The sequence below is a fragment of the Callospermophilus lateralis genome, unplaced genomic scaffold (genome assembly GCF_048772815.1).
Source record: "Callospermophilus lateralis isolate mCalLat2 unplaced genomic scaffold, mCalLat2.hap1 Scaffold_101, whole genome shotgun sequence".
In the NCBI taxonomy this organism is placed as follows: Eukaryota; Metazoa; Chordata; class Mammalia; order Rodentia; family Sciuridae; genus Callospermophilus; species Callospermophilus lateralis.
Window position 1 is genome coordinate 4,473,916 of NW_027510272.1, and position 20,313 is coordinate 4,494,228.

General features: G+C 34.2%; 1 protein-coding gene across 1 annotated transcript in view; it reads right to left on the reverse strand.

Moving 5' to 3' along the window:
• LOC143639946 (nuclear factor 1 B-type-like) overlaps positions 1-20,313 on the reverse strand; it is a 120,839-nt gene that overhangs the window by 54,183 nt on the left and 46,343 nt on the right. The window contains exons 8-10 of the mRNA XM_077107969.1: positions 10,987-11,055; positions 5,556-5,676; positions 2,557-2,675 (exon numbers count right to left, since the gene is read on the reverse strand). Coding sequence (XP_076964084.1) covers positions 2,557-2,675; positions 5,556-5,676; positions 10,987-11,055 — 309 coding nt within the window. The remainder of the gene's footprint in view (positions 1-2,556; positions 2,676-5,555; positions 5,677-10,986; positions 11,056-20,313) is intronic.

Sequence of the window (20,313 nt, forward strand, 5' to 3'; positions counted from 1 at the left end):
ACAATTCCCTTCATGACAGACACGTATGTCTAAGGAACATTTGAAGATGGACAAGAACAACTATGAGGCATTTTATTTTGTGAATTTTAAAAAGGCAATTTTCCAAGAACAAAAGGACTGCATTTGGCTTAGCAAATTTATAAAGATAGTACTGTACTGCCCTCATTTTTTCATTATAGTTGAAGTCTTCTACCCACAATGGCTTATTGTGCACATTACAAAGTCTTCAGGGTCTTCAGAATTAAAGTGACAAGAGTTTTTATTTTATTTTATTTTTTTTAAAGCACACTTGAGAATGGAACATTCTTCCTTACCCTTAATATAATATGCCTTTACAGACTTCTCCAGTAATTCTAGTCATCTTGACAATAGAAAATCACCAAGACAATACAATGATTTTACAAAGAAAAAAAATGACAGTTTCCCTTCTACTTTTCAAAAATGTTTATAATATGATTTGATATTGGCTTTATTGAATAGACTGAAAGAGGAATCAATTCTTATAAAGTGACACTCTCTATAATAAAAAACACCTACACTACTGAACAACACAGACATTCTCACACATTTACAATGTTATCATCATTACCATCAGAACCTTTCCAGAACAAATTTTTGACAAGGAAAACATAGCTTTGTTTAGAATAAACTGACAATGTCAGTAAAACAAGTAATAAAATATAAAGGGTTGAGGAATTTGTTTTTACTCACAGTTCTACACCTCAGGTAAAAGTCTCTATTATTCCCTGACTTCACTAAGGAGTCTGGTTTTCCGGTCTATTAATGGTTCATTTATCCAACAAATATTTATGGTGCCCCTACTATGCACCAAGTCTTGAGTTAGATACTGGCTGCAGTAGTAGTCTACTGCCTTCAAAGTAAATAAATATGGAATTATACATTTTGAAAACAATAAAGGAAAGATAGGATAATAAGCACCAGGAGACAAAACAGGAAGTCCTGATTAAGGTTGAAATTCCTCAGACTAAGTTGGTCCCTGAAGGATGGAAAAGAATTTGCTAGAGCAAGAGTCAGGAGAAGAGCATTCCAGAGAACAAGGATTATAAGAAGGTCCTGGGTGTTACATTCCTAAATCTAAACAAAGCCGCAGGCTCAGGTGCAAACAGGAAGGAAAAGCCCAATAGCACCTGCTGAGCTGCAGCTGCAGCCAGAGGCCAAGCCCGTCAGTCAAAGGAGGGAATTCTGATCTTCCCCTAAAAGTACAGAGACCAAAGGACCCAAAGTGAGTGTGATACAATGCTGTTTATGTTTTATAAAGATGATTGTTGTCTCCTACCTAACAAAAGGATTGGATCTAGCTGATCTTTAAGTCCTTCTACGAAATGACCCCAGTCATCTATCCCTTCCTTTCCTATGCACAATGTCCAGTCACATGGTACACAGAACCATTCTCAAACTTACCTACCCATCTCAGCAGTTGGGCTGTGCTTTTGCCTGGCCCTACTTTTGTTAAATTTCAACAAGCTGAAAAGACCCAAGAGACTCAAAGTCCAATTCCTCCATGGAGGTTTTTCACTATTTTTTAAAATACTGTGTCACTTAATATAAAAATTCTGAGCAACAAAACAGGAGTTGAGTTAAGGAACTGACCTTAGCTTTAAATGTCAAGCTCCGCCGTTATTTGTCTGCTAAGATTGTTCAACATATACTTCTCCAACCCCCACAAATACACACCCAAATTTGAGTCGAAAGCAGTTGATAAAGAGCACCTTTCTTTTATTTAAAGGCAGAATTTGACTTAAAAGGCAATTTTCAAATACACTTTATGGTGCCAATATAAAAATCTTATTTGCACACATGTATAAACACTAACAAAAACTGCAGCTAGCTCATTTGTCAATTTCCATGCTTAATAATCTCCCTGTAATTGTGGGAAAAGGGGTGGATATTTATAATGAACTATATTCAATCCAATAGACATTAAAAAGGGAAAAAAAATCTAAGTCTCACCCCCAGAAAGCTAAACAACACCTATTTCTTAAAATTATATTTCTCCTTAAAGTTGCCCTAGCACTGGGTTGGAGTTTTGTCTAGAAAATATAACTACACTGACTCAGACAAAAAGTTTCTTACGTTATACTTTTATTTATTATTTATGCTATATTTATTTTCTCAAAGAACTGTGGATTTCTTTAATCAAGAACCTTCAGTACTGACACCTACAAAGTGTTTAGAGTTTGGCTCCTCCTGGAAATGTTCCACAGAAAAAAGCCATCTAGTCTAATCGAATCAACACTTGAGGTTCTGTTGCAATCCAACCAACTAATGAAGTCAGAGATGATCAGATACACACCTGTGAGTTCTCAGAGATCACTTTGTCTAGAAAAAAGGTCTAAATAAAATAGGAAAAAATGGGATTTTTGTAACTTTGATAACATCTGACTAGTATATTATCACAAATAAATTTACTGAAATCATTTCAGTAAGAGAATATAATCCATATTGGTTTACTGATATAATTTTTATTAGATGAAATTTATGAAAGGAGCCAACATTCTATTCTGATGTCCCTGGAGTCATCTCCTAATCACCCACCTTGATCTCTTTCATGCCATGTTTGACTTCCAGCAGCTGGTGAATTTGGAGAGGGGTAAAAGTCTCTTGTAGGACTTGGTTCCATATTTTCATCTATGGATATAGTTTTGGGTCTTTTGCTGTTAAAATATAACAATAGTCACATTAATTGGATTTTGGGGAGGATGTACAACATTTAAAAAATAAATGACTTAAGAAGACTCTTACTATGGAGATTTCCATAAACACAAAGCAATCCAGTTATTCTAAAGGAATGATGAGTATTCAAGACATGAAGAGCAAACATTTCTAGTTGTGTATCACTTGTCACACTATCTCTGCCTATATCTACTTTTCAAATGTTTATCCCCAAGAAATTTCTGTCATAAAAAGTGAACTCTTAAGCATGGCTTGTCTGCCAATATTAATATCATGTTACTAAGATTGCACTTGACACTTATTATAATGATCATCAATATTAATAATTTTATTTGCATAGCACTTGCCATAGACAATGTAATTCATATTAATTCACAGGTAAGGTAATGGAACTTAGAAGTCTCAAGTCTTGACTTGACCATTTATTAGTTCTTAATAGTAAGTTCCTTAACCTTTCTAAACTCAGTTTAATCATCTGTAAAATGGAAATAATAAAACTGCTTCAAAGGGGGATGACTGAGAAGATTAAATGAGTTATTAACTATAAAGCATTTAGTTAAGTGGCTGGCATTTATAACATACTTATTAAATATTAATTATTAGCATTAACCCTGTAATTCACAATAAATTTTATAGTACTTTACTGATTATACACTATCTCATGTAATAATCTTTAACTTTTTCTAAAATATGATATTATTGATCCTTTATTGTTTAGATTAACATAAAAAAAGGTGTTTCCAAATTCAAACCAAACACATACTTTCATTTCAGAGTGAAACACCCTAATAAGGAAAACATGATTCATGCTAATTATTTAAAACAGTGAATACCTAGAGCAAAATTTTTAAAACTATTCATGATATGAGTCACATTGCTTGATACACTGCTTTTATATACTCCTACCAATACCTTATTCAACAGTTAATTATGACTATGAATATAAATGTTTTTCTTTAACTAAAAAAATTCCTTATTTGTGCCCATGCAGATAAAAAACTAAAAATTAAAAATTAAAAAAACCTTCTGAATCAAATTTATGCAGTGATAATAAATGTAACGTCATCCGGTTTCAGAAGTCAAGATGACCTCGAAAATTCTATAGAAAAGCCAATCCTACTTTTTTTTTTAACAAATGAGGAGACACATTTGTTAAAATTCAGTGAGAAATTCAGCGAGTTTCCATAACAAGTTAATGGGACCAGCCAGACACAAAAGAAGGCCCTGGGACATCCAAGACCACACTCCTCCCACCACACTAGGTCCCCAAGGCTTTGAAGCCTGTGTGCCTGGGTCTATTTGTAGATACACTTGTGATTAATATTTGACTCACAACTCCCAGAGTATTAACATGATCAAAGATGGTCATTTCTATGCATGCTCAACCACAACAATAATAAATACTTTCTTTAGTTTCTTCCTTAGGTATCCAGAGTTTGAGCTTATATTTTTAAACTCTCCTTTGAAACTAATTCTTCCACCTGTGAGTTAGCATAAGTACAAAAAAAAAAATTAAAATAGGAGAGGAATTATTCTCAGACTGAAGTAGTAGAGAAATGTTTTCAAAACTTGTTTATTCTGAAGGACATAGCACCTGATACCGAGTGACCATGAAAGATCTGTGCTGACAACATCCTGATCAAGCAGAGGGAATGAAAGTTAGTACTCACATTTTAAATCTAGAAAAACTAAAGTACTTTTAAGACCTAAACAAGTCAGAGATCAATTTAGTGAGAATAGATCTAATTATCTTGATTTATAATCTAACTATATGAAAATACAGTTTGATTATAAATGATATAAAATTGGCCTTAATTTATAAACATACAAATATAACTATTCCCATAACTAATTCAAATGCAATTGACTTTCTTTACTGAGAATACTCTAATAAAACAATTTTATAGGGCTGGGAGTGTTGCTCAGTGGTAGAGAGCTTGCCTAGCACATATGAGGCACCGGGTTGTAACCTCAGCACCACATTAAACAAACAAACAAACAAACAAATAAATAAATAATTTTAAAAATAAAATAGTTTTATAGATATTCTTTTTACTTCTAAAAATTAAAAGAATAAAACCTGTTTTGCTCTGCAATTCATTAGGGTCTTTTATCTGATCATGGATATATTTAATGCTCCAGAAATAAATGAATCTTCTTATATGAAAGATATAACTCAAAAAGAGAAAAACAATACATCAATAATAATTTACTCACCTCAACTGAAAGTTGCAATCAAAGGTCAAGAGAGAAAATGAGAACATCAAGAGAGAATGAAAAAGCAAAGAAACTATTCACTCTTCATCCACATTAACAAAAACTGGTTAGTCTCAGAGCAGGTAATACTTTACTGGGACCTGAGAATCAACTAACTTAGTCAAAGAACCAAAGAACGTTAACTTATTGAAAACTTTGGCCTACAATGAGGCCTTTACTTTTAAGGTTAGGTAATAATACATTTTTCATGTTTCATTATCCCAGGTGTGGATGTGGTATCATGAGTTACCCAGGATGGATCACTTATAAATCAGGGATCACTGACACCGCAACATCATCAGCTTACCAAAAGAATTAGTGAACTTGTACAACTATAACATTTCACAGGACAGGATAAAAATCATATTAATATATTTTCATAGTTCCTTTGTCCTCTCAAAGATTTTTTATAAATGCTTTGTACATTTACAGTTAATTTGCAAATATCAAAATAAATTATACCAGGAAAGATTAAGCGTCTACAAACTATCAGCAAAAACTGTTTCATTTCTCCTCTCTATCAATTTATCTACTGTCTATCTGCACATCTACCTTCCCACCTATCTGCACACAGATGCAACAAGATTAGTTCCTCTTTCCATTACCTGCTTGGTGGAGAAGACAGAGACCTCTGAAGATTAACCCCAGAGTTCATGTCATGATAGTATGGTTGGCTCGGAATTTCTCCAATTGGGAAGTTGACTCCAGTTCCCTGGGTTATGGGTGCTGAGGAGGAAAAGGAAAAGAAACACTGGGACTGACATTCATACTTCTCATCTCTATGCAGATGTAAAACCTAATATTTTGCAAGCTTTTGGGCAAGGAAGAAGAGAATCCTCTTTACCTCAAGGTTCTAATACCCACAGTACTGGGACTGGGGGTAGGACTTGAAAACTTCCTCATCACATTGAGCATTCAAACTGTGATCACTGGTTACCACTTCCCCTAATCCCACTCCCGATCTTCTTCCCTCACTTCTTGACATCAGTGGTCATTGCACCTGTCACCTCACTGCTTCACAGATGCCTTCAGGGAAATAGAACATTTGATTTCAAAAGCACCAATTTGCGCTAAACCGAATCATTGTTAAACCAATAAATATAAAGCAGTTTCACAAATACCAAGGATTATTATTTTATGATATTAATAACATTAACATTAGAATGAATTGGAAATCATAATATTTATTATCATTTGATATAAAAAATTATTAGGGCAGATATTTATTTAAAAAAGTAAAATTTACTAATATGAAATAAGTCAAGTTTTTCCCAAATACATATTTAGGTTTCATATATAAATCCTAAGTGTGGCTGCACTTAACAGTTACACTTTGTTTACAAAAAAAAAAAAAAAGTTTATGCCATCACTTTATAAATCATTTAGAACATACTCATGGACCTTTATATTTTAAGATAGTGCTTTGTAAATGAAGAAGTATGTTTGAATTTGCAAACATATTATGAACTAAATTTTCATATAGAATTATTTTTTTGCACAATGTAGTACATCTGTTCAAATTTTTTAAATTAATTTTTAGACATCTTGAATAAATCTGAGAGACAGTGTGTTTGTTAGAATGAAGAGTGTTGAGAGATAAATAGCCTTTTAGTTCAAACCCCCTCTGCCACTTAAAAGCTGTATGCTTCAGTTTACTAAATTTTAAATTGCGAAGAATAATAATAAGTTTTACAAGTAATTATTTTGAGGAGGAAATGAGGTAAGTAATGATAAAAGCCCAGAATTGTGCAAAATAAATCCTCAGCAAACATGAGTTCCCTCCCTTCTTTGCTTTCTCCGCCAAATGTTTCCATGGTAGTGTGGTTAACAAACATGGAACAACTCAAAAATGTCCTCAAAGTAGGGAAAGCAAAATAAATCTACTTGCTGAAAGTTTATTCACTCAAAAGTCGTTGACTATGTCCATTATTGTCAAGTATTTCAAATGGCTACAAAATAATCTTGGAAAACCCTTAATAACTACAGTGGGCAACAAATTGGGTGAACAAAACATTTGTGCAAATACAAATACCAAGACAGTGGGATTGCCCAGATGAATAATATGATCACAAAATGCTAGAAGATTTCCAGAGAGAAAAATCTAATTCAGGCTTGAATGTGCCAACAAGTCTATGGAAACAGTGTATCTGGCACTGGGTTTTGGAGAACAAGCAAGGATGATACTGAAGGAAGATTATTCCAAACAGGGTTTACCACAGAAGCAAAGTCAAGAACAGAGACCATCTGCAAAGTGAAGACAAGGTAGGTTGGTGTCAAAGAATAGTGCTGAAGGCCAGTATATATTTCTTTACCTTCAGGCCTTCAGAAACTAAGGGTTTCCTAAGGTGTGTCAACAAATTCCAGAAAAGAACACACCATCTCTTAAATCTCCCCCTCTCCTAACTGCCTCCAGTTGAATAAAAAATTCCAAAGGGACTACAGATTTAAAGAACATTTTCTTACCCAGAATTTGTAATAAACATTCTAAATATGTTTATTATCAGTTGAATTGTGCTTTAATATCAGGCCATGGTTAACTTAAGATATTTTTAAGAGAGTATGATTAGGAGGCACAAGCTTTATTATAGAAAAGTAATCATGGAATGCAATGAACATCACTATAAAAATTAAGTAAATATACACACAGTGAGTCTCTGCTCCAAATTTCTGGAGCATCTGCCTTCCGTCAGATTGTTCATTTTATATAATATACTTTAACTTCCTTTCACAGAAAATATTTATATGCAATGTGTAACTGTGTCTGATGACTTGAGTTATTTAGACAGCTAAGATGGAGCTATGTTTTTTGTGACTTGAGGTACACCAGAGGTTAAAAAAAAAATGAGGTAAGAAATTCCACAGTAACCACATGCTTTAAAATTCATTATTAAAACCAGGTTGTATGTGACATTGGAAACACGGTTTGTGTTAGAAGCAGGCACTTGAGGGGTCAAGAGAATGTGAGCAATCTCTCTAGTTTCCTACAATAGTCATGGATAAAATCCAAAGAGTTACGAACAGGAAAGGTACAGGTTGTATCTTTTGAAAACAATTTGTAAACTTATAATATCATATAATATTCAGACAAAGTTTTGAAATTTCTATCAAATATATATGACTTAACACAGTCAACACAATTTACTTGGCCATAAACATAACTGGTTGTAATTTATATTCAAATGATAATTTTTTAAAAAATCTTCAGAATTTTTTTTCTAAATTTTATTACAGAAGGATTATGGCACAGTATCAAGATAGCAATAAAAATAATGTTTATACATGGACACTATAAAAATTAAGTATGCATTCTTAGAGTAAATAGTAGATGACAGAAAGAAGAGTAGGTTAATAATAAATATGACCAAAATACTAAACCAGCACACACAATTTATTTAGAAACAAGGAGAGCATGTCTCAGGCAGATCTTGCTGTTGAAAAGCTCTGGAAGAACTCAGAGCAGTTGCAGAGACTGGCAGTGGGACCTCTCCCAGAGAGCTACAAGGGAGCTGAGAGCTGCAAATCATGTTTAAGAGGTTGCCAATATCCTCTTAGAAGCGAAGCACCAAAGAACCTCAGATTCTAAGGGTTAGAGGCCAACCCTTAATCTCTCTTATTGTTCTCCTCACTCCAAAAGCTGATCCTAAATCAACTTTTAAGATGGAGATAATATCATTCAACAGAGAGATCACTATCCTAAAACTGAATAGCTTCATTAGCTAAAGTCAACATACACATTAGTGGGTCATATGATAGTAAAACCCTAGAGGACAGAACCATTAACACACCGTGAACCTTCAAGAAGTCAGAACTGTGATATACAGCATAAGGGCTGTGCTGAGGTTTATGTTGACTTAGCAAACCTGTATTTCATAAACAATGAAGTTCAATTGTGTAAACAAGATTATAATGTGAATATATTAAAACACTTAGGAGAATAACGTCTCAAGCATTTTAGAGATACCTATTTACATATGGAGAAGAAAATAAATGTTTGTTGAATAAATTAACTAAAGAATGAATATGGATAATTAATGTACTAATTACAAATCAGTTATGTTCATTATAACAAATAACCTAAAAACCTCTAAGAAATGACAGTATGAATTAAGAATGGATGAATGAAGTATGTTAAATTCACCTTGTTTCTGAACTGCTATTATAGAAAGGTATTTTTCAGCTATTGTTTTGTTTTTGAAATTCAGATTTTTCAAAATATCACTCTGGGCTTTTGAAAGTTCCAGACTAGTTCTCCTTTGACAGCACTTTGCATAGTTGCCTATTAAATAAACATTTTTTGACAGATTATTCTACTGCCCTTTCTCATAAAAAGCATGCAAATACATCATGAAACTTAGTACAAATTTAAGCAAATAACTTCACATACAACCTCATAACGATTGCTAAGTAGCAGTAGAGAAATGCATAAGAACATGCAAATGTTCCCTTCCTTACATGATGCAGGAATGTGCTAATGATCAAGTCAGCTATATTCCTTTCCAAATAAAAAACTAAAATTAAACTAAAAATTTTAAATGTCAGAGGCCTTTGCATATCACATTTGATCTGGAAAGACACAAAAGGCTTATGGCCTTGGGCAATGGAGTAGACCATAGGAATCCTCTTGTCCAGCAAATACATACCCTAGAGATACCAGAATATATGATTTCATCTTCTACACTGTCCCCAGGTAAATGTACCCATGACAGCAGTCTTTTGGGCATACATTTTTATTTTATTTATTTATTTAGTAGTTGTAGATGGGCAGCATGCCTTCATTTTACTTGCTTACTTTTATATATGGTACTAAGGACTGAACCCAGTACCTATATGTGCTAGGCCTGCACTCTTCCACTGAGCCACAGCCTTAACCTCTTGAACATACATTAATCTGCTCATGAATTATGCCAGAAAAGATGAGTTCCCACAGTATTGAAGTTCATGTGTATCATTCTCTTATGAACATGCTGTTTGTTCTGCCACTTTAGAAATCAGAGCTATTTGAGAAACTATGGTTCAAAAACATGGTTACCTCCTAGCTTAATGATTCCCTCACTGAACAGGACTCCAAAGCACTGCTAACTTCCACTCTCAGTAACTGCTCTTTCTGTTTTTTTTTTTTTTTTTTTTTTTTGGATCATCATAATTCTTGTTCATGACCTCTGAATTTGATCCAAATAAGCAGCACAACAAGAATCAGAGTGCCACCTAGTCATCTGAATAACATCATTCCAAACTGTGACACTTCCTATCAAATCATCAGGTACAGAAACACACCATTCAAAGTTTCATGAGCAAGCTAAATCATAGAAAGGAGTGAGGAGAGTAGTCACCCCCTTTACCATAATCAGTGCATTAAGAGTTCATCTCACATAATTTGCATACATTAGTAATAAGTCAAAGAGTTAATCAAGGGAACATACCCCTTGCTTAGGTAGCCAGCCAGGTAAGTTTTCCCTGGAAAAAAAATATGATCCAGCATGCCAAGAATGGTATCCAGTTGAGGTGGCCAGTTAAAACAATTGGACATTGTGTTGGATAACAATGCTTTCTATCTATATCCAACTACAATCTGCAAAGTTAATTTCTGCATCCCTTTACACTCTGCATGTTAGCGTGTATATCCTGTACATCTCCAACCCCCACCAAAATGTTAGTAAAATGAAAAAGCACTTATCTACAGGAAACTTATGTGGGTTATCATAACAACACAGAGTACATTTAATTAATCACACTTCCTTTGATATAAATGCCCAACTATGGTCACAAGAGAACTGAATTAGATGAATACCAATAACATGGCAATAAGAACAACCTAAAAAATTAATTTTGCACAACAGAAAGTTTTGATTTGAATGCAAATAATTTAGAAAAACAGACATAATACATTCACTTAATGATTTCATCAAAAGGTTTAAGATTTTCAAATGCAAATTCTCATAAGATGTAGTCACTCTTCATACTGTATTTAAGGTTCAAAATTTAAAATATTTTTACATCATACTGTACACTTGAGTAAAAAGAAAGCCATTTACTTACTTCTGGATACCCTCACAAGTTCTGATACATTGAAGACTCCAGATTTTACAAAACTATCCTCAAGGTATCCTGAAAATAAACATCAAGAGTCAAAAGATCAACATAAACAGAAAGTAAAATAAATGATTAAACACTAGGATTTGTTCATTGTTTGACCAAAGGTTAGAATAAAAAACAAGAAAGCTTATAACCAGGACAAATTAAAACAAAGCTCTTGGGAGCACAAACACTGGTTCTGTTTGAACAAAAGTAAAAAGTTTAGATGCTAAATAATCTCATAGAAAAAAATTTCCTTAACTTTCCAAATGTGCAAATGTGGTTTTATTTGCCACATTTCATGCATTGAGAATGTTTAGGGCACTCATTGAACGCATTTGACTCTGTAGCACCTGGTAGGCTAAAGTCTACCCATTAACAAAAAAGAAAAAAAAAAGGAAGAAAGAAAAAGGAAAACCACAACCACAATTAGCACTTTGTTGGAAAGACTTCAAAGATCTCTTGAAACCACTGTTCTTTCACAAATCCTTCACTGATTAAAGAAAAGTGAGTTGCTGTTACCAGCACTCCCACCCTTGTTCCACAGTCACTAATAAAAGTAGAACTTGTACACACAACAAATACTACTTTGCACCAACCCATTTCCATGCATCTCTAGTACACCTTGCATGATTTCAGTGCTTTCCTTACTCTTGCTATTACTTTTTGGACTCCCTTTAATTCAAAATGAGACATTTTAAGCAACAAAGGACAGTGAATCCAGGTCTCCAGGAATGACACATGATCCTTAGGTGACATCTTGGGCGCAGGGTCCATGATTCAGGAGCCTAAGAAAATTCATGCCTGTCTGCTAGTTGTTCTGGCTATGTCCAGAGCTAAAGATGACACCCACAAACAATACTGTCCCCTCAGTTCTCATGCATGTCAAGGGAGTGTAATAAGAGTGAGGAGGAAGAGAAGAACTTAGGAGGAGAGAGATGGCTTGCAGCAGAGTGTCTGAAAATCCTCAGAATTGAACTCCAGGAAAAATTCTCTCCAGAGTCCAAGAACTGGCAACTTGATTGGATTTCCCATAAAGCTTTAAAACTGACCAAGGCGTTAGTTTCAGTTCAGGGAGGTGAGAATGGGTGGTTAGCAACCTGAATGTTCATGTTGGAGAGCTGGGATTTGAATTTCAGCCACAATTTACTAGTTATGGGATCTTGGTCATATTATTGTACTTCCTTGTGCCTTGAATGCCTCATCTAGAAATTGGAGATAATAAAATCACCTACCTCATAAAACTGCTATGAATACAAAGTGAGATAAAAATATAAAACCCATGCATGGTAGGCACTTGTTATTTGTCACCAATAAATTAAGCCACAGAGCCAGAAATTAGCCATATAGTGAATTAAGCACACTGAATTCCACAAGTCCCATATTACTTGTGAATCTTTATTTAGAAAGTTTATCCTAACAAAGGTCATTGCCAATGCTCTCTAATCTTAATAGCATGGTAGAAATCATTTCATTGGCATATACACTTCACTGCTGTGGACTGAGGGATCATGTATGTCTGAACAGTTTTATACATATCTATTTGCCCTCTTTAGAAACAGAATGAAAGAAAGAGTAAAAAGCAATTACAAGGTCTCAGCTGGTGATAAAACTTAGGCCTCATTATTAAGTCATTCCTCTGGGGGAAAAAAGTACATTTTTAGGAGAATAATAATAAAACATCCCCACTCGATGCACTTTTATTTTAAGAAACTTCTTGAGCAATTTATTTTCGCCCAGTTGAATTCATTTCAGTAATTATTGAGAAACTTCTACTTAACCAGCACTGTATCAAGGGCTAAAAGCTATGAATACAAAAAAGGATAATTGACTCTCTCTGCCTGGTTAGGGACCAAATCGTTTCAATCTTCTAGACCACTATGTTACCATTGTATGCAGAGATTTCTATTGTTTTTGTTGGTTTTAAAGGATAGTTTATTTTATAGATGACTAACAATAAACATATTAGATATAAACACATTATTTAAACTTATACATAACCAGACAAGATTACTTGCACTCTGAAAATGCCTGCCCTCAGGTTTCCCCTGAAGTTCCCCCTGATCAAAGGCTCTTCCTACACACCTTAATTCCACCATGCAGTGTCCAGCTTGACCACCACCCACCCCATAGGCTGCTACACCACTTTTTCCTTCTTTCCCACCAGGGGCCCAGCCAGAAAGAATCTCTTTCTTCTTTACTCACATCACACCCACCTAGTTTGTGCTTATTTCACACTTTCCATTTTCAGATTTTTTAGATAATTGTTTTTGAGTCTGTAATTCCTTGCTGGTTGACCAGCTCCTTTATTGAGGGGAGTGACTAGATTTTGTTCATCTCTATATCTCCCTCAGCAACTCATTTATTGGTTGTATATAGAGTTACTACTAAATACATGCAAAAAACTTTTTAAGTTCAAGTTTTAAAAACTAGTCACAAATTAACAATTTAGTAGTTTTATAACAATGTGGATACAGATGGCTAAAGATTGAGAGATCAATATACTAACATGTGTCATCCCCTGGAACTCATTTGCTGAAGAGTTTTTAGGCTGTTGGGCAGAATGGAAGAGAGTAATGATTGGAGTCAGATTATATCCCTGCTTTAATTGTATACTAATGTGTAACTTTGAGCATTTAGTACAAAATAAAAATCAAAGGACTAATAAAGTATTTAAAGAGTAGGTGCTCAAAAATACTTATAAACTAAATTGATGAACCAGAGAAAGTTTATATGAATTACATCACATGTAATACATAACATTTCTGTGTGTAGATCTAATGTGAAGTTCATTTCTCTAGAAAACTAATGAGTAGTCAGAGGTTCATCAACTTCTAAGCCATGTTCATTAAGATGGTGTGAAGTATGGGTCTGTTAGGAATCAAATCATGAGGGAAGAATGAGCCTCCTCATGGCTGGTTTTACCCAAGATAGGCACTCAGACCAAAGGAAATGACTATCTCATAGAAAAGGCAAGACAGTTCAGAATGTAGTAGGGTGTTTCTCCATTCCCCACCTCCAATCTTCCCAGGTCTGAGAAACCAAAATCTACAAGGAAAACAAGAGTCATTTTACTAAAACTATGAGAGCATTGGAAATATGTCAGAACCCACAGGATAAAATGCAATCCCATAGATTCCACTGGGCTCTAATCCTACATGGAACATAGGGACACTTCAGTGAAAGCAAGGTTCTCAGAGACCCATGGTAGTACCTAGTGACAGTGGGCCACAGGGGTGGTTGGTGAGTGGCTGACAAGGGGATAGTCTGAGAGGGAATGGAAATCGGTCAAGAGGGTAGCCTGGGAGAAGCACCTGGTGCAGACAGCTGCTACCTTCATGCATCTTTGCACACAGCACTGTTTTTGCAGTGGAGAAGCATTACCCAAGACAGGCAGAGTAAAGAAGTACTGGATGACAGTATTTGGAGAACAAATAGTATTTGCTCAAGCCTATAGGAAATAATACTTGAGGACTCCAGCAAAAATAACTGGGGAGGATCCTGCAGTGGGTTGGAGCCCTGTAATGGTATAGAGGCTGAGACTCAGCAGAACAGACAGCTATTAACATAAAACCTCTGTAACCTACAGGATACTGGGGCCTTTCAGAAACATGGTTTTCACATGTTACACTGACCACTGTAAATATCAATAGCTTATAAAAGGCCAAAGATCTTAAAGTAATTTAGAGACATTCATGTAGAAAATTCTCTTCATCTACCAAAAAAAGAAAAAAAAAAAGAAAAGAAAATATGAGCATCTTTGAGACAGAGCAGCTGCTGTAGGGTTATGGAGTAATATTACACTGCAGCTTCAGCCAGGAAGAAAAGAATAACTCTGAATTTGTGTGATGCTGTATTTACACGACAAGTATGCTTTTTTAAAAAAAATAAAATAAAACTGAGTAGGAAATAAAGAGCTCCACAAACTGAAAAGTCTCAAAGGCAATATCAAATTATATTATTTTACTTCTTTTTTATTTTTCTCTCACAAAAGCAACAGTAAATCACTGCTCAGAAGTTAATATAGTGTTTAACCTCCTTTACAAACAATAACAGAGAGACACAATGGCATATCTAACTGTTAATATCTCAAATTATAATCAGCACCATTTGAATGTTAAACAACATTTACATAGAAAATCCAAAGGAAGACTGATAACACTCATTTTTATGGTCTACTGTGTTCTATTCTTGAAATTAAAAAAAAAGCCACACGGAAAGCAGTTATTAAATTCATGAAAGCTGTCTTCAAATATGTGAAGGACTGTTAATGTAGATGGTGGATTAGACTTACTTTGCATAGTTCTAAGAGCTGATTTTTGGCTCAATAAAAAGATTTGTTATCCAATGAAAAAAGTTCTAAGAAAGAATGTGAAACTGCAAAGGTAATAAGAATCCACATATGCCCTGTTTCACAAGAAAGAATGTGCTTAATTTTCACAATTATCCTGTGAACTATGCTGGAATATTGTTGTCATTTTACATATGAAGAACTGTCCAACTTCATGAGTAGGAAGTTTCTCAATAGCTCTAAATACTACCATTGGGCATAAGAGTTCATATTTTGGATAGAAAACCTGATAAAATCACCTCTGAAGCCCATGGTAACCTTCAGATTCCACTGTCTTCGATGGTTATTTTCCTGTGTTCATTTTCTTGCATAGCTCATTTGGAGAAAGAGCAGGTAGACAAGAGACACTGCAAAGGCATTTTCCAGCCCTTGATTCCAGTTAATTGATCACTTCCTTCAACAGAGTGCAAAAGATGGCTTAACTCTTTGTTTATGGGGTACAGGGGAGAGGATGAGATGATTTCAGATTAGGCTTTGCCAATCTTACAATTTCAGACATGATAACTGACCCACTGGTGGATTTCTGGTAGTGAATGAGACATAGCTCTATCTTTAGTTCTTCAACTGACTTGAACTGCCTATAACTAGGTATGAGAACTGAGTATCAAATAAAAATATAAGTACTGACATGATAAATGATTCTTTGCACAGAGACTGAATCTCAGCCTATAGGAAAGATTAACATTCTAATATTAATTTAGAATTGTTTATCTTTAAATATGAAACATAAATGGTGAGATTTAAGTGACCTGAAAGTCAAGAATTTCCTAACAATTACACTCTCTGATAGTGTTATTTTAATTTTTTTATATTGTTTCACTATTTCCTTCCAGTTTTTTAAAACCTTTTCCTGCATATAATATAAAATACATGTATCTTTACAAAATCAAGATTATTTTATTTATGTAAATTAACATCTTAATTTTTCTGTTAACATTCTATCTCTCCTTTTAGGTTAAACAGGTTTTCAAAAGCATGATGTTTATGAGTATCCATCACCTTGACTGTATCACACTTTAAGGGGCCATTTATTTGACCATTTTTTTATTGTTTGGCATTTTAGGTTATTTCCCATTTTTGAAAAATACTATAAACAGCACTGCTATTAACATCCTTACACACAAATCTTTGTCAGCAATTCTCATGATTTCCTTGGGCTGGAGTTCCCAGAAGTAGGCTTACTGGGTCAAAGGACATAAACTCTTGTAAAGCTCTTGGTGAAAACTGTCAAACTACTTTCCATAAGGTTTTTGCCAAGTTATACTCCCTCAGGCAGTGTCCATCACATGAATGTGTCCATCTTACCATCCCAGCTACATAGAAGTAGAGATATGTCTCTAATTGTGACAAGCTGATAGAGGAGAGATGTCATTATGTTAATGTTGTAATTTTCATTTCTTTAAGATAAAATTAGATTTTTTTCAGATATATGCATTATTCTTTCAAAAGAACCTTCAAAAGTAGAACTTTTGAAAAAAAACCACCACATTAAAAAATACGTAAAACAGTAATTGTTAATAAGAATAATTTATTCTTAATGAGATTACTTCTAGAAATTTACATTTAATGATAATTACATTACTGATATTACTTTATTGATTTTTTCCTCATTATTTGGAAAATTGTTCACTTGGTTTTCTCAATTTTTAAAATTTCTCTGATGATAATGCTTTTTGGAATTAGAAGATATTATACTCATTATTTATACCATATATTGGTATTATATATTACTGGAATCTTAATTATCTTTGTTCATCCATGGAAGATAGTTATTTTAATTTACTGATGAACTGGTTTGTTGACAGTTTCTTCCAAATTTTCTTTATGTACCTGGAAACTGTTTGCAAGGACTTCAGCATGTTATCTGTCAAATTTCCATACCAGCATTATACACAGGCACTATAAAATAGTTTAGATGACAACCAAACACTTTTTATGCTCTGAAAAAGAACAATATATGGTTCATGAAAATTTCCTGAAACTTTAGGAAAAATTAACTGCTAAAATCAACTTCCCCAAATCTGCTTCAGAAAAAATTATAGACAACGTTGAGTTGTTTGTTTTTTTGTTTTATTTATTTATTTATTGTTTTGGTACTAGGTATTGAACTCAGGGGCACTAGACCACTGAGCCACATCCCCAGCCCTATTTTGTATTTTATTTAGAGAAAGGGTCTCACTGAGTTGCTTAGCCCCTCACTTTTGCTGAGGCTGGCTTTGAACTCGAGGTCCTCCTGCCTCAGCCTCCCAAACCACTGGGATTACAGGCATGAGCCACTGTGCCTGGCCAATGTTGAGTCTTTAGTGGATATTACTCTACTTTTGTTTCCTACTCTTGAATAATTTAATATATATTAAATCATATAAGAGACATATTCTATTTTTAGTTTCTCAACTGACCTGGACTGCCTACCATTGCTGTTAGAAACAGTGACTACAAAACAGAAATATTAATCCTTACAAAGAAAACTATTCTTTGTAGAGAACCTTAATCTCAGTCTATAGTCAAAGTCGACATTCTCATATTAATTTAGAATTATGATTTTTCCTTCAATATGAAGTGCAAATCCCTTATGGTGACTGAAGACACCTGGGAGAGACTCAGAAATTAAATATATAATTAATATATACATCAAGAAAACTGTCAACTCTTCAGATTTTTTAATTCATTAGAACAGAAATGATATAGTTTACTAAATGTGTCATGTATATTATATGGCATAATAAAGTTATTAAATAGAGTATAATACAATTATTATATGCTTTTCTCTTATCTAGGGATGTAGAAGGTAGTTCTCCCTCCAAATGCTTAGTACTTAAAAGGTGGCTCTGGAGTAATATTTCCAAGACTCAGTTATACCATTTACTAAGAAAAACAAAGGCAGGTATACCTCACAGTTCTCTTCTCTAAAATGCAGATGATAATCATAGTAGATATGAGTTCACATTAAAACCTGCATGTTCTGCTGTCATATATAATTAACTAGAATAAATAAAAAAGTAAATAAATAAATAAATTCCTGCATGTTATTTTTAGATAATAGTAAAATGGCAGACATTTGTTTTTAAGAGCAGGGAAAAAGATATATTACTTCAAATTAACACAAAGAAAAACACAATAAATGAGAATATAATTCAGGTAACAAAAATAAGGAAGTAGAATATGAAAACATGTAATAAATAAAAAGCAAAACCGGAGAAAAATCAAATTCAGCAAGCATTTAATAAATTTAAGCAGATTGACTTTTCCCATAATGAGAGTATTAGATCAAGTGAAGAAAATAAAATCCAACTATTTTTAAGGAATACACTTAAGGTAAAATGAACAAAAATGAGACAAAAAAATGGAAGTAAATGAGTATTCAAAGAGAAATCAGGCAAATTCAAGCAAAAAGGAAACTGTTGTTAATTAGCACTGGCCAGAGCAATTAGACAGACGAAAGAAATTAAAGGCATAAAAATAGGAAAAGAAGAACTTAAATTATCACTATTTGCAGATGACATGATTCTATACCTAGCAGACCCAAAAGGGTCTACAAAGAAACTATTAGAGCTAATAAATGAATTCAGCAAAGTGGCAGGTTATAAAATCAACATGTATAAATCAAAGGCATTCCTGTATATCAGCGACAAATCCTCTGAAATGGAAATGAGGACAACCACTCCATTCACAATATCCCCCCAAAAAATAAAATACTTGGGAATCAACCTAACAAAAGAGGTGAAAGACTTATACAATGAAAACTACAGAACCCTAAAGAGAGAAATAGAAGAAGATCTTAGAAGATGGAAAAATATACCCTGTTCATGGATAGGCAGAACTAACATCATCAAAATGACGATATTACCAAAAGTTCTCTATAGGTTTAATGCAATGCCAATCAAAATCCCAATGGCATTTCTTATAGAAATAGAGAAAGCAATCATGAAATTCATATGGAAAAATAAAAGACCCAGAATAGCAAAAACAATGCTAAGCAGGAAGGGTGAATCAGGCGGTATAGCAATACCAGACTTCAAACTATACTACAGAGCAATAGTAACAAAAACAGCATGGTACTGGTACCAAAACAGGCGGGTGGACCAATGGTACAGAATAGAGGACACAGAAACCAATCCACAAAACTACAACTATCTTATATTTGATAAAGGGGCTAAAAGCATGCAATGGAGGAAGGATAGCATCTTCAACAAATGGTGCTGGGAAAACTGGAAATCCATATGCAACAAAATGAAACTGAATCCCTTTCTCTCGCCATGCACAAAAGTTAACTCAAAATGGATCAAGGAGCTTGATATCAAAGCAGAGACACGGCGTCTGATAGAAGAAAAAGTCGGCTACGATCTACATACTGTGGGGTCGGGCTCCAAATTCCTCAATAGGACACCAATAGCACAACAGTTAATAACTAGAATCAACAAATGGGACTTACTCAAACTAAAAAGTTTTTTCTCAGCAAAAGAAACAATAAGAGAGGTAAATAGGGAGCCTACATCCTGGGAACAAATCTTTACTCCTCACACTTCAGATAGAGTCCTAATATCCAGAGTATACAAAGAACTCAAAAAATTAGACAACAAGACAACAAATAACCCAATCAACAAATGGGCCAAGGACATGAACATACACTTCTCAGAGGAGGACATACAATCAATCAACAAGTACATGAAAAAATGCTCACCATCCCTAGCAGTCAGAGAAATGCAAATCAAAACCACCCTAAGATACCATCTCACTCCAGTAAGATTGGCAGCCATTATGAAGTCAGACAACAACAAGTGCTGGCGAGGATGTGGGGAAAAGGGTACACTTGTTCATTGTTGGTGGGACTGCAAATTGGTGCAGCCAATCTGGAAAGCAGTATGGAGATTTCTTGGAAAGCTGGGAATGGAACCACCATTTGACCCAGCTATTCCCCTTCTCGGTCTGTTCCCTAAAGA